The following is a 12,176-nucleotide window of genomic DNA, read 5'->3' on the forward strand; positions in this document are numbered from 1 at the left end:
GAGCATCCTCTCCTCCTCTCCACAAGGGACCCGAGGCACGGAGCGCTGTGGTATCGCCTTGCTGGTGCTTGGTGGGCTGCACTGTCCTCTCTGGCTGATGCACGTCAGTCTGTGGGGCACCTCAACAATGTGCCACAAGGGCTGAAAAGCTGCTAGTGATATTAGACAGGTACCACCAAGTAATGTTTCCACGTGATATCTTGGAAAACACGAGTACATTGGCCAAAGAGATGGTTGCCCAGCACCCATCAGAACTGGCCCATTGGTTTAATGTGAATAAACTATTGCCATGTCAGCAGTAGGCATCTGATCTAGGTTCCCTTTGAAGTCACTGGAGAGAGATGGACATTTCTGGGGGATCATTCATTGCACTTAACTTCACACCTATTCTAGGACGGGATAAATTATTTTCTGGCGGTGCCTCCCTCTCTCAGCATCTGACCTGTCTTTATCAGCTTGTGAGATACTGAGTCTTGCCAACTGACGCAACAGTTTGAAGATCCCTTCCTGGATCTGCTTCATCTTTATGCCATAAATGAGGGGGTTGAGCATGGGAGGGACCGTCAAATAGAAATCAGCCACCAGAACTTGGACGTGAGGTGCCAAGCCGAAAGAGAACATCTGCAGGTACATGGAGAGTAGGCCACCTATGTAAAACAGCAGGATGATGGAAATGTGGGACCCGCAGGTCCTGAGGGCCTTGAGACGTGCCTCGTGGGATGGCAACCTCATCACAGACCTGAGGATCATACCATAGGAGAAGGTTATGAAGATGGAGTCTGTCCCCACCAATAGTGTTGCCACAATGAGGCTGTAGAGATCACTGACAGATGGGTCGGCACAGGCCAGCTCCACCACAGCCATGTGCTCACAGTAGGAATGAGGGATGACTCTGGTTTTGCAGTATGGTAAGCTGGTGAGGAGGCATATTAAAGGTGTCATGACACCAGCTCCCCTGGCCAGCGACAGCAGACCTATCTGGATGGTCCTTGAGCTTGTGAGGATGGTACTGTATCTCAGGGGGTTGCAGATGGCTATATACCGGTCAAAGGACATTGCCAGGAGCACCCCTGACTCCACTGCAGTGAATGTGTGGATGAAGAACATCTGGATGAAGCAGGTCTCAAAACCAATCTCTCTTGAATCTAACCAGAATACACCCAGCATTTTGGGAACTACAGCAGTTGAGAAGATGAGGTCGATGACAGCCAACATGGAAATGAAATAGTACATAGGCTCATGGAGGCTTTTGTCCAGCCTCACAGTGAGAAGGACCATGCTATTTCCCAGCAAGGTCATGATGTATGTAAAGCAGAATGGGATGGAAATCCACATGTGGAGATCTTCCAGGCCAGGTATGCCTGTCAGGAGAAAAGGCAAAGAGTTGGTGTTGGATCGGTTGGTGGTTGACATGGCACAGGTGGGCCAAGCCGCATCTTTGTTCCCGCCGTTTTTTTTCCCTGTAAAAGTGACAGAAAGGTTGGGATTTTGCTGCCATCAGTTTGATAATAAAACCATGCACACTGTAGTTTTCAAACAACTTTCTTATATGTATTTTGGGGAAAATGTCAGAACCTGTTATCTACAGTCAGGCTTTTAAACCGATGCTGTGGTCAGTGCTTTCCAGAGGACACATCACTGGAGAGTCCTGGCTGTCCTATTGCTCTCGTGGGGCCACCTTTCCTCCTGCTTCCCCTTCCAGACCCTCTGATTTACCTCTAGTTTTTGCCGTATGCGTGTCTGTCTAAGGGCTGGCACCATGGTGTCCTGCCCTGTCATGGCTTCCAGCCACGATTGTTGCTATCAGTGGGAAGAAGTGGGGCATAATGACCCCAGGCTCTTTGGTCCTTGCCTGGCCTTCATGAGCAGTGCAATGGTGGGCTTAAGGACTTGCCCTCCCTCCCTACGCCCTGCTCAGAGAGACGACTGGGTGTAAGGGTCCAGGTCACACAAGTTCCAGCCTGTTGTCACTTTGAGTCATGCAGAAGCTGCACCTAGGCAGCATGTCCATGGTGAAACTGGGTTGAGAGAAACTGCAGCAGGATAAGTGATGCTCCAAGCTGTCGCCTGACACTATGGGGACACAAGCATCATTGACAGCCTCTAGCTGCTAGCTGCAGTCAAGGAAGGTACAATTAAAATGGTACTACCCCTCCTCCACACCCATCCATCCATGAGACTGAAGGCCAAACCAGAATGCAGAAAGCTGTCCTGTCACAAACAGTGGAGTTAGTTACACCCATTTTTTCCTCTCTGGAGCCCAGTAACATGGGATTCGCTAAAGCATGCTTTCTTGGAAGAAATTGTGTGTGGGCATCCAAAGATGGAGAGCCTCCAACCCTTGATATTTGCCCCGGGTATGTGCTAATCATCCCCATGGTTATAACCACACGCTTTTCTTCCCATTTGACATTGCCTGTCTACTCCTGCCAGCATCCTGCTCTACCTTCCTGTGCTTGGCCAGAGAGCCCTGTGTGGCAGAGTACCTTCATCGCACGCGCTTCCCACCACCAAGGAGTTACTCTTGATAAACTGAAGACCTGAAGCGCTGCAAGTTTCTCATCTCTGCTCACCTGTTCCGCTATCTCTTTTATCAAGAGGGTTTTTTTGTACATCTCCGAGATTTCAACGCCTTTTTTAAAAAAATATAACCTCTTCCATTTCCCTCTTATGCAGCCAAAATTAAATCCTCGCCCTTTGGGTCTCTGAGCGTGCTGTCAGCCGCTTTCCAGAGCCTCTGTGGCAGGCAGTTCCTTTGAATGACCAAGTCTGCCAAACTCTCTAGGCTGCTCTGCGTGACTTGCCTTTCCCCAGCATTATTTGAGGCACAATTTGTGCTGATTTTGGGACAGCTGATCAAAGTTGTACAGAATAACTCCTAGTCTAGAGCCAGCCACTGTGGCATCCCTGCAGAAACACAAGTTTTTTGTGATGATGGTTCTGACAGCTTCATTTTGAGGTCTCTTAATCATCCAGTTCTTCATCCACTTTGCTGATGGTTCACAGATGTTGCATTGTGTCAGCTCCTCACCTGAAAGCAGCGTGGCGGAGGCACGTTTCTTTTAGATAACTCTGTGTACTGTACTCACACACACACACACGTTGATTAACTAAGCTTGCCTTCTCGTCAGAAAATGAAATCAGGTTTGTTTGGCAAGAGCTGTTTCCTGCAAAGCCGCGTTGATTGCCATAATTTAATTTGATTCCAATCCTTTAAATCTTTATTGACCAAATCTCCTGTTAACTTCTTGGGCATTCTGCTGGGCATTGACGTCGGGCTTAGCAATTTGCAGCTAATCACATCATCGTACTTTCTCACTAAAGTAATGGCCCGAGGAAGCGTCTGCAGTCACCGCAGCTTGCCAGGACTCATAAAAGTTTGGCAGAACAGGCCAAAGACCTCCTTGGCCAACTCAGAGATGCTTATTCCCTCATGCAAATTACCCAGACCTGCTCCTGTATTTGTTTTCTGTTCTTAGCAGAAGCTATTTAACATCCTTCTGAGCTACCAATCAATTAAATTACATTAAAAAAAATAAAGTTCTCTGATTGCATTTCTCTCAGGTAGGCATGGACCTCTCTTCTCCATGCAGAGGGGCAGATGCCTTCATCTGCTTTTATCCAATTTCTCTACTTAGCAGCTTCTAAGTCCCATCAGATCCTGACCGGGTCCCCCATTTCACTTTGTCCTCAGTGCTTTAGCTGCAGCTCTCACTGCTCCGTTCACTTTCCTAACCACCGCTGTCCTTTTCTGCAAGCATGCAGGGCAGCAGGCTTGGCCATTAGCTGAACCCGTTCAAAACATCTCCCAACTCTGCAGTTTCCTGGTCTAGATTCCCTCTACCTTTACGTTCCCTCAGCTTTGGGAAAACGGAACTTTAATGAAAAATCAGTACTGCAGGCTGAAATGCATTGAGATCGCTGCCACCAGTTCCTAGGCACCACCAAGTTTTTTTCCTTGTAGTTTAATCCCTCTTTACTCCTCACAGTTAATTAGTGCTGGACGCAGAGCCCTTTGATTGAAGGAATGGTCCCCGCTCTCTCCTGTGACGTTTCATGTCTGCTTTGTCACATCTTCCAGACTGAGCTCTCCCCACCTCAACCCTTGCACCCCTTTCCTCCTCATCGCAGACACCCCGGTGGCAGTGGGGGATTGCCCACTGCAGCACGGCGCATGCTTCAAACATACCTTCTTATGGAGATAAAACAAGGATATTTCCGGACGGGGCACAAAGTGCTGCCTGGCCTGGCTGCTACCACCGTGTCTGGGACGCGTGTTTGCGTCGAAGGCAGACCTCCAGCCCCAGACGTGCCCTGACCGATGAGTGTGTAGCTGGTCTGGTGTGTGCCCCTGGGGTCCTCGCTCCTCCTCCACAAATTGCACCGCGGATGCAGGATTCCTCCCCAAAATAATGCACCTCTGCACCCGATCCCAAGCGAGCTGCACCACATGTGACATAATCCAGCCTATTTCACCAAATTCTGCCTGTCAGCAAGAACCACCAGCTGCGTGACCATGGCTTTCTGTTCAGATACCTGCTGCTGTATGCAAGGGATTAAGAACATTATCTGCTGTTGAAAATTTAGTTTGTTTTACAGAAAAATGTGTATTTAGCTAATTATGAATTAATTTATACAAACAGAAACAAGCCAGCTCTTTTGCAGCAAACAATTTCTGGTTTTGGTGAAAAGGTTTGGTATTTATTTGTTTACTTTTTAAAACTGAAGTCCTGTTTTTAGCTAAAAAAAATACTTTAAAAGTCAGAATTCTGCAGAATTCTGCAGCCTTGGGTCTGCAGTTTCATTTAATAAGAAACTTTAAAAATTTTGAAAAACTGCTTTTAAAAATTTTTTTTCTAGCAATTGCCTTTTTTCCTACCTGACTCACACTGTGAATGCCTACAGGCCAGATGCTGAAGTCCCACCAGCCTCCCGTCCTTAGGCACCTGGAGCAGCCTGCCGTGCCCTGGCTCATGCCAGCCCTGCCATACAGCCACCCACCTTGGTCTCTGCTTGCAGACAGCTGCCACCCTCCGGGACGCTCACGCCGAGAAAGAAACATCTCCTATGCACAAGGGCTGTGCATAAATCGCCCCGGGCAATGCCGACGGGAGTCTCCTGGGTGGAGATTCCCAAGACCACGCGTACTCTCCAGGCGGCTTCTGCAACAAACTCAGCGAGGGGACCTTGCTCCCAAGTCAATGCTCTCTCATCTAATTTCTTTTACAAATGAGGTGCTAGGGGATGACCAAGCCAGACAGGAACAGGCTGCGCAAGTGGTCTCCAGCAGAATGAAAGACCTTCTTTGTGGTTTTGCCTGGAGCAATGCAAGTGCGGTTTCATTTCTGGCTCTGCTGAACCAGTAGCTGGAAGTGTCTCCCGGCTCTGATTTCAAAGGGCCGTGCCATGGCATGAGCTGTCCTTGCCCTCACCAGACTCCCTCCCCAAGCTCCAGGCAGCATGAGACTGAAATGTGCAAATTCAGTATAGCAAAAAACCGCAAATTCAGGATAGCAGAAACATTCTGTCAACTGTTTTTTCAAGAGGTCAGGGAAGAGCACAGCAGGAAGGTGGATAAACACTACAAAGACAGGAAAAAATATTTTTGATGTGGGGAATGACACATCCAAACCAGTTTTGAAACCGAATGCATTTAACTGAGTTTTATTTTTAAATGAATGTAGAAGTGAGGACTAAACATGATGCTTTGGGTGGGATTCAACTGAATGAACACAGGTGGCGGTTGTAAACATGATGTCAGTCTATAACTGGAGCTAGTTCTCCAGATTGCTTCCCATTTTTAAGAAGGGAAACAAGGAAGACCCAGGAACTTCAGGCTGGCCAGTCTCACCTCCGTACCTGGCAAGATCATGGAGCAGATCCTCCTGGAAGCTAGGCTCAGGCACATGGAAAACAAGGAGGTGACTGGTGACAACCAACATGGCTTCACTCAGGGCAAATCGTGCCGAACCCCTAATGCGGTTACAGTGTTGGTGGACAGGGGAAGAGAGACAGACATCATCTACCTGGACTTGTGCAAGGCATTTGACACTGTCCCACACGACATCCTTGTCTCTCAACTGGAGAGACATGGATTCGATGGATGGACCACTCGGTGGCTAAGGACTTGGCTGGATGGTCGCACTCAAAGAGCTATGGTCAGTGGCTCAATGTCCAAGTGGACACCAGTGATGAGTGTTGTTCTTCAGGGGTCAGTGCTGGGACCGGTGGCGTTTAACGTCTTTGTCGGCGACATGGACAGCAGGATCGAGTGCACCCTCAGCAAGTGTGCCGACGACACCAAGCTGTGTGGTGTGGTCGACATGCTGGAGGGAAGGGATGCCATCCAGAGCGACCTGGACAGGCTGGAGAGGTGGGACTATGTAAACCGCATGAAGTTCAACAAGGCCAAGTGCAAGGTCCTGCACGTGGGTTGGGGCAATCCCAAGCACGGCTACAGGTTGGGCAGAGAATGGATGGAGAGCAGCCCTGAGGAGAAGGACTTGGGGGTGTGGGGGGGTGAGAAGCTCAACATGACCCAGCAATGTGCGCTGGCAGCCCAGAAAGCCACCCGTGTCCTGGGCTGTGTGTCCAGCAGCGTGACCAGCAGGTCGAGGGAGGGGATTCTGCCCCTCTGCTCTGCTCTGGTGAGACCCCCCTGCAGTGCTGCGTCCAGCTCAGGGGTCCCCAGCACAAGAAGGATCTGGCATCCAGCTCAGACTTAACGGACTCACTGATACCTGGCTCCCAAATCTCAGCTTGCTTCCTGGCTGGTGTTTCCTGCTTGACGTTTGCTGGTGATTGCACACTCATGTATGTACGCACCCCACGTGTGCACCCCAGTCTCTCCAGGTGCCGGCAGCCCAGGCTTCTGGGCTCTTACGGTCTGTGGTCCTCACTCCAGCAGCTGGTGCTCATCCCTTGGTGCCCACACACGCACACAGATTAGGGGACCCTCACCCAGGGATGCTGTTAGAAATGGAGTTTAATGAGAGGAAAAGACAGACTGCGCTGATCGGGCATACAGCATGGACAGACAAGACAAGCAAATTGACCAACAGCCTGTTTACACGTGACTGGACTCTTTCATCCCCTTATCCCTCTGTTTCCCTACACTTGTTTGCCCCCAAGCCTCCTTATCTCTCCCATTCCCAGCTTTTGGTTCCTCCTCTAAACATCCCGTGTCTGAGTGCTGCACAGTCCCAAACTGCTCTTCCTGGCACCTCGTACCGATTGTGTCCCGTCCCCCACCCCCGTAGGCAGTACCCCAGGTCAGTTTGCCAGCAGGGAGACCCACTGCATTGACCAACTTGGAGGTCTCACATGTGCCCATGGGCTGAGCATCCTCCTGGGGAGCAGATGGGCTGGGGGCTCTGCTGGCTCTGAGCAGGATATTGGGGTTCCCCTGCCTGCCATGTTCCTCTGCTCCTTTAGGTTTATGGAGGTGAACCTTTAATCACACAACCCAACAGCGTCGGCACCCAGCAGAAAGATCCCTGCTGCAGATCCCTGCAGCACGATGGCATCCATGGTTGTTGTGTTTTGACCCCGGTAGGCAGCTGAGCCCCACACAGCTGCTCACTCACACCCCACAGTAGGCTGGGGGACAGAATCGGAAGAGTAAAAGTGTGAAAATTAGTGGGTTGAGGTAAAGACAGTTTAATAATAAAAATGCAGAAAAACCCCAACCCAGAACTAACCACAACAAAGAAAATCAAACCCTAGAAAAACAAAGTATGGAAACCCCACAATTGCTCCCCACCAGCTGACCAACGCCCAGCCAGTCCCTGAGCAACAGCAGCCCTGGAAAAGCTCCCCTCAAGTTTTTATTGCTGAGTGTGATGTCATATGGCCTGGGAAATCCCTTCGGTGAGCTGGGGTCAGCTGTCCCAGCTCCGTCCCCTCCCAGCTCCTTGTGCACCCCAAGGCTCCTCGCTGGCAGGGCAGGGTGAGGAGCAGAAAAGGTCTTGATGCTGTGCAAGCACTGCTCAGCAATAGCTAAAACATGGATGTGCTATCATCAACATTGCTTTCATCACAAGTCCAAAACACAGCCTCACACAAGCTACTATCAAGAAAATTAACTCCATCGCAGCCAAACCCGTTCCATGGTGCACGGAGAGGGCTGCTGGAGCAATGCAGAGCCCTCTGTCCCTGCGCAGGGCAGAGGTGCAGCAAAGCCCGGAGAGCAGCAGGCACCTGAGCTGTCTGTGCCGGCCTCCACGGCACTTCTCCTGCGCAGAGGGACCGACTGCCACTTCCACTGGGGAGACTTTACCTATTACAGCATGAAGAAGTTGTCAAGGAGATGGCAACTGCACGCTGCTGAATTGATGCTCTGGCGTAGCCCCACTTCAGGGGAGGAAAAAGAGTCAGAGAGGTGCTCAGGTAATTTACTTTGGTGACAGATAAAGTGTGTGCTGTGTTTGTGCACCCAGGACGGTGGTGACTGTGTGTGGGTACCTGCTCCCCAGGGCTGACAGACCACCAAGAGGGAGGGGATGTTCTCAGCAACCTGGTCTGACCTCCTGGGTGACTCTGCTTTGAGCAGGAGGTTGGACTAGAGACCTCCTGATGTCCCTTGCAGCCTGAGTTATCCCGTGGCCCTGTGATCCCCTGTCCTCTACATCTCTTGGCACAGCTCTGCTGCACGTAAAGCGATATGTTAAGGAAACAGCTATTTTCTGTTGTTCAGCTGCACTAGGTCATTTTGCCAGAACAAGGTCAGGTGGTGGCTGCAATCCTTATTTATGTTGGGAGATCTGGAGGAACTGGACCACCCCGAGGTGCTGTGCCAATGTCACTGCCTTGTGCTAGGGACAGGCAGGAGAACAACCAGCAGAAGCCCTTGATGTTGACCTGAGTTCAGTGGGTGCCAACATTTCCTGGGGCACCTGTGGCTCTGAATGGACACCAAGAGCTACTCCAAGGTCCAGCAGAGGTTTTGACCATCCTAGGAAATGGATTTTGTCTTCATGAGTCCCAGTCCTGTGCCCTTAAGGCCAGGCCCTATCCCTCTTGCCATGGGTCTCCTCCTGGAGATCATCCTGCATGCTCCATCACGAATCTGCTTTGTCTTGATGCCATAGATCAGGGGGTTGAATGCCGGTGGGATGAGGAGGTAGATATCAGCCAATAGGACCTGGACATGGGGCGGGAGCTCCTGGTGGTACCTCTCCATGTACATGGAGAGCAGCCCAGGGATGTAGAAGAGGGCCATGACACAGACGTGTGAGCCGCAGGTGCTGAAAGCTTTTTTACGAGCTTGTGGGGAGGAGAGGCTGAGCACAGCTCGGAGGATGAGTGCGTACGAGAGGGCGATGAGCAGCGAGTCAAAGCTGCCCACGTAGGTGGAGATGGAGAGGCTGTAGGTGTTGCTGAAGGCAGCGTCCCCGCAGGCCAGTTTGAGCACGGCCATGTGCTCACAGTACGAGTGGTCCACGACTGCCGGTCTGCAGAGAGGCAGGCGGTGAATCTGGAAGGTGAGGGGGCTCATGAAAACCACAGCCCTGAGCAAGGTAGCCAAGCCAATGGCAGCCACGACGGGGCTAGTCAGGATGGACAAGTACCGCAGTGGATTGCAGATGGCCATGTAGCGGTCAAAGGCCATTGCCACCAGCACCCCTGACTCCATCACAGAGAAAGCGTGAACAAAGTACATCTGGGTAAGACAAGCATCCAGGCTGATGGCAGTGAAGTGAAACCAGAAGATGCCCAGCATTTTGGGGGTGATGGAGGTGGACATCACAAGGTCAATGACAGCCAGCATGGACAGGAAGAGGAACATGGGCAGGTGCAGGCTGGGCTCAGCCTTTATCACGCACAGGAGGGTGCTGTTCCCAGCCAGGGTGATGAGGTACATGATGCAGAAGGGGATGGAGATCCAGTGGTGCAGGTGCTGCAGCCCCGGGATGCCCGTCAGGTGCAGCTCCAACAGCGAGGTGTTGGTGGGACGCGAGTGGGGCATGGTGGTCACTGCAGGAGCCACAGTGAGGAGAGCCCAGGCACACAAGGACAGCCATACCCTGGGTCACACCAAAGGTCCATCCAGTCTCAGATTCTTTGTCCAGCATCAAAAGCAGACCCTTAGGGAAGAATACAAGAAATATACCATGACACTTTTCCTGCGTGGTTTCCCAGCTTCCAACAATTTGAAGCTCTGGGACTTCCTGGACTGGATGTGTTTTTTTCCCATTTTAATTAACCCCATCCCAGAAACCCATCTAGCCTCTTCTGTGCAAAATTTTAGCACCCACATCGTCTTTTAGCAAGGAGTTTCACAAACTAATGGTGCCTTTTGTGAAATAACCCCCTTCCTTTTCTTCTGAGCCTGACGTTTGCTAGTGTCATTTGAGGACCCATATATCAAAACAGGCAGAGAAGGGTTAGTCAAACCCTTGTTCTCCCTCCACATGCCACCATGAGACGTGGAAGTAAGTAAACCTCAGGTGATGGAAGTTTTATTCCAGATGTGCAAGAGAATTTTTAACCTCTCCATCAGCACCGACTATTTGATTTCCCACCTTCATCTCCCATTTGTCTTGCTCTCTATCCAGAAAGATGGAGCTGAAAAGGACCTTCTGGGTCACAGAGCTGAGTGCTTGTTGCTTTAGGTGTGTCAGCTTATCTTACCCAGGAAAACTGGAAGCCAGCATCCTGGGATATTTTGCTTTCATGCATCTGCTGGAAGACAGCTCCAACCCTCCGCCCTGCTCCAACAACTGGGAAATTACCTCTGCTTTCCTCTCTCAGTGTGTGCTCCTAGTCGTACAAGCAGTTTTCCTCTTTACACCTTGCTTTAAAGCACCTTTCTCGGCTGTGCCTGGTTAGAGTCACACAGACGAGGTCTCACAAAGGGGGCTTGGGTGATGCACAACAGTTTGCCCAAGACCAGTCTCTGAAGAGCTCCACTTTACATGTGGTTTCAATACTCCCACGCTTTTGAGGTCCAGTTGCCCACATCACTTTCACCTTGAGAAGGAGAGGCACTGGGGTTTCCGTTTCCCAGGGGTGCACCCCATCTCTCAGCCAGATTAATTGCTGTTTTCCAGCAGGACCTTGCAGGCAGAGTGTGACATGTCCAGAAAGCATCACATCATCAAGTGTAGATCTTCCCAGGCAAATCTGATTGCTTGCTTTCTTGCCGTTTATGAAATGTTAGCAGATTAAAGTTTCTGAGCAAATCATACACTCAGAATTGCTTGTTTAGTGGATCACACTTAAGTAGGATGAATGTGAAGGGCAGGGGCAAAGGACTAAGCTGGAGGTCTGCAGACTGAAGTGAAATGTGGTGGGCACTTTATGGAAAATAATGTCAAAGTAGAGGGAGTTCAGAAATAAGGATGAAGTTAAGCTGGAGAGCTGAGGGGACTGGCTCAGCTGGGGAATGGTCTTGAGAAGAGCCTTGAAACATGTTAAAGGCTACAGTGAAGTGGAAAGGAATAATTGTCCTACATGTCCTCTGCAGGGACAAGTCAGGGGTCTAAATCCCAGAAAGAGTAGGAGAAATTCAGTCTAGGCTTAAAGAAAATTTCTCTGACGGTATGCACTGACGAAAATAGAGCTGCCGTGCCCAAGGAGACTGACACTCCATTTCTGCAGATGACCAAGCAGAACAAAAATCTGTTGGGGATGACCCTGGTACAGCCACCTTGTACTGGCAAGGGTGCCAGATTGGAACAGGTTTTGTCATATCTGTTCTGTAAGACTTCTGAAGGTGGTCCATGGAGTGACTGCAGAAACGCCTTCAAAACCCACACACGCACGTTCCCTCCCCACTCCACCCACCCACGCATTCCCATTCCTGAAAGCAAGAAAACAGAATGGAAGAGAATAAAAGTTCTATGCCTGCAGATAAAATCTACCCTTAAATTTATTCAGTTGTAAAGCAAACTCCCTGAAATGACAATGTGCAAGCTGGTCTGAGAATTTTCTTTTGCAAGAAGCCACGTTTGTCTAAGATTTTTTTTCAAAACTCATGGAGCTTTTTTTTTTTCCTAGAGAATGTGGTCAAGAAGCCTGGGACTGGAGAGGGTCATGGGGACTTTTCAGACTCTTTTCTTATTTTTTAAGTTTATAAAGAAAAGACCACAGTAGCAAATCCTCTTGTGCTGCTTCTATTTAAAATCCTTGCACCGATGGATGTCCTACCTGTCTTGCTGCTGCGGGTTTCTCCA

The 12,176-nt window shown here is 50.2% G+C and overlaps 2 protein-coding genes across 2 annotated transcripts; both read right to left on the minus strand.

Moving 5' to 3' along the window:
* Positions 1-404: 404 nt before the first annotated feature.
* Positions 405-1,413, minus strand: LOC129201930 (olfactory receptor 52K2-like). The gene is given in 2 exon segments (XM_054813922.1): positions 405-461; positions 463-1,413. Coding segments are annotated over 2 exon segments (1,008 nt in total).
* Positions 1,414-8,953: 7,540 nt separating this feature from the next.
* On the minus strand, positions 8,954-9,967 carry LOC129206338 (olfactory receptor 52K2-like). The gene has a single exon (XM_054825385.1). The coding sequence runs from the start codon at positions 9,965-9,967 to the stop codon at positions 8,954-8,956; it is 1,014 nt and encodes a 337-aa protein (XP_054681360.1).
* Between the last annotated feature and the right edge of the window lie 2,209 nt (positions 9,968-12,176).

The sequence above is a fragment of the Grus americana genome, chromosome 1 (assembly GCF_028858705.1).
Source record: "Grus americana isolate bGruAme1 chromosome 1, bGruAme1.mat, whole genome shotgun sequence".
NCBI classification, from domain to species: Eukaryota; Metazoa; Chordata; class Aves; order Gruiformes; family Gruidae; genus Grus; species Grus americana.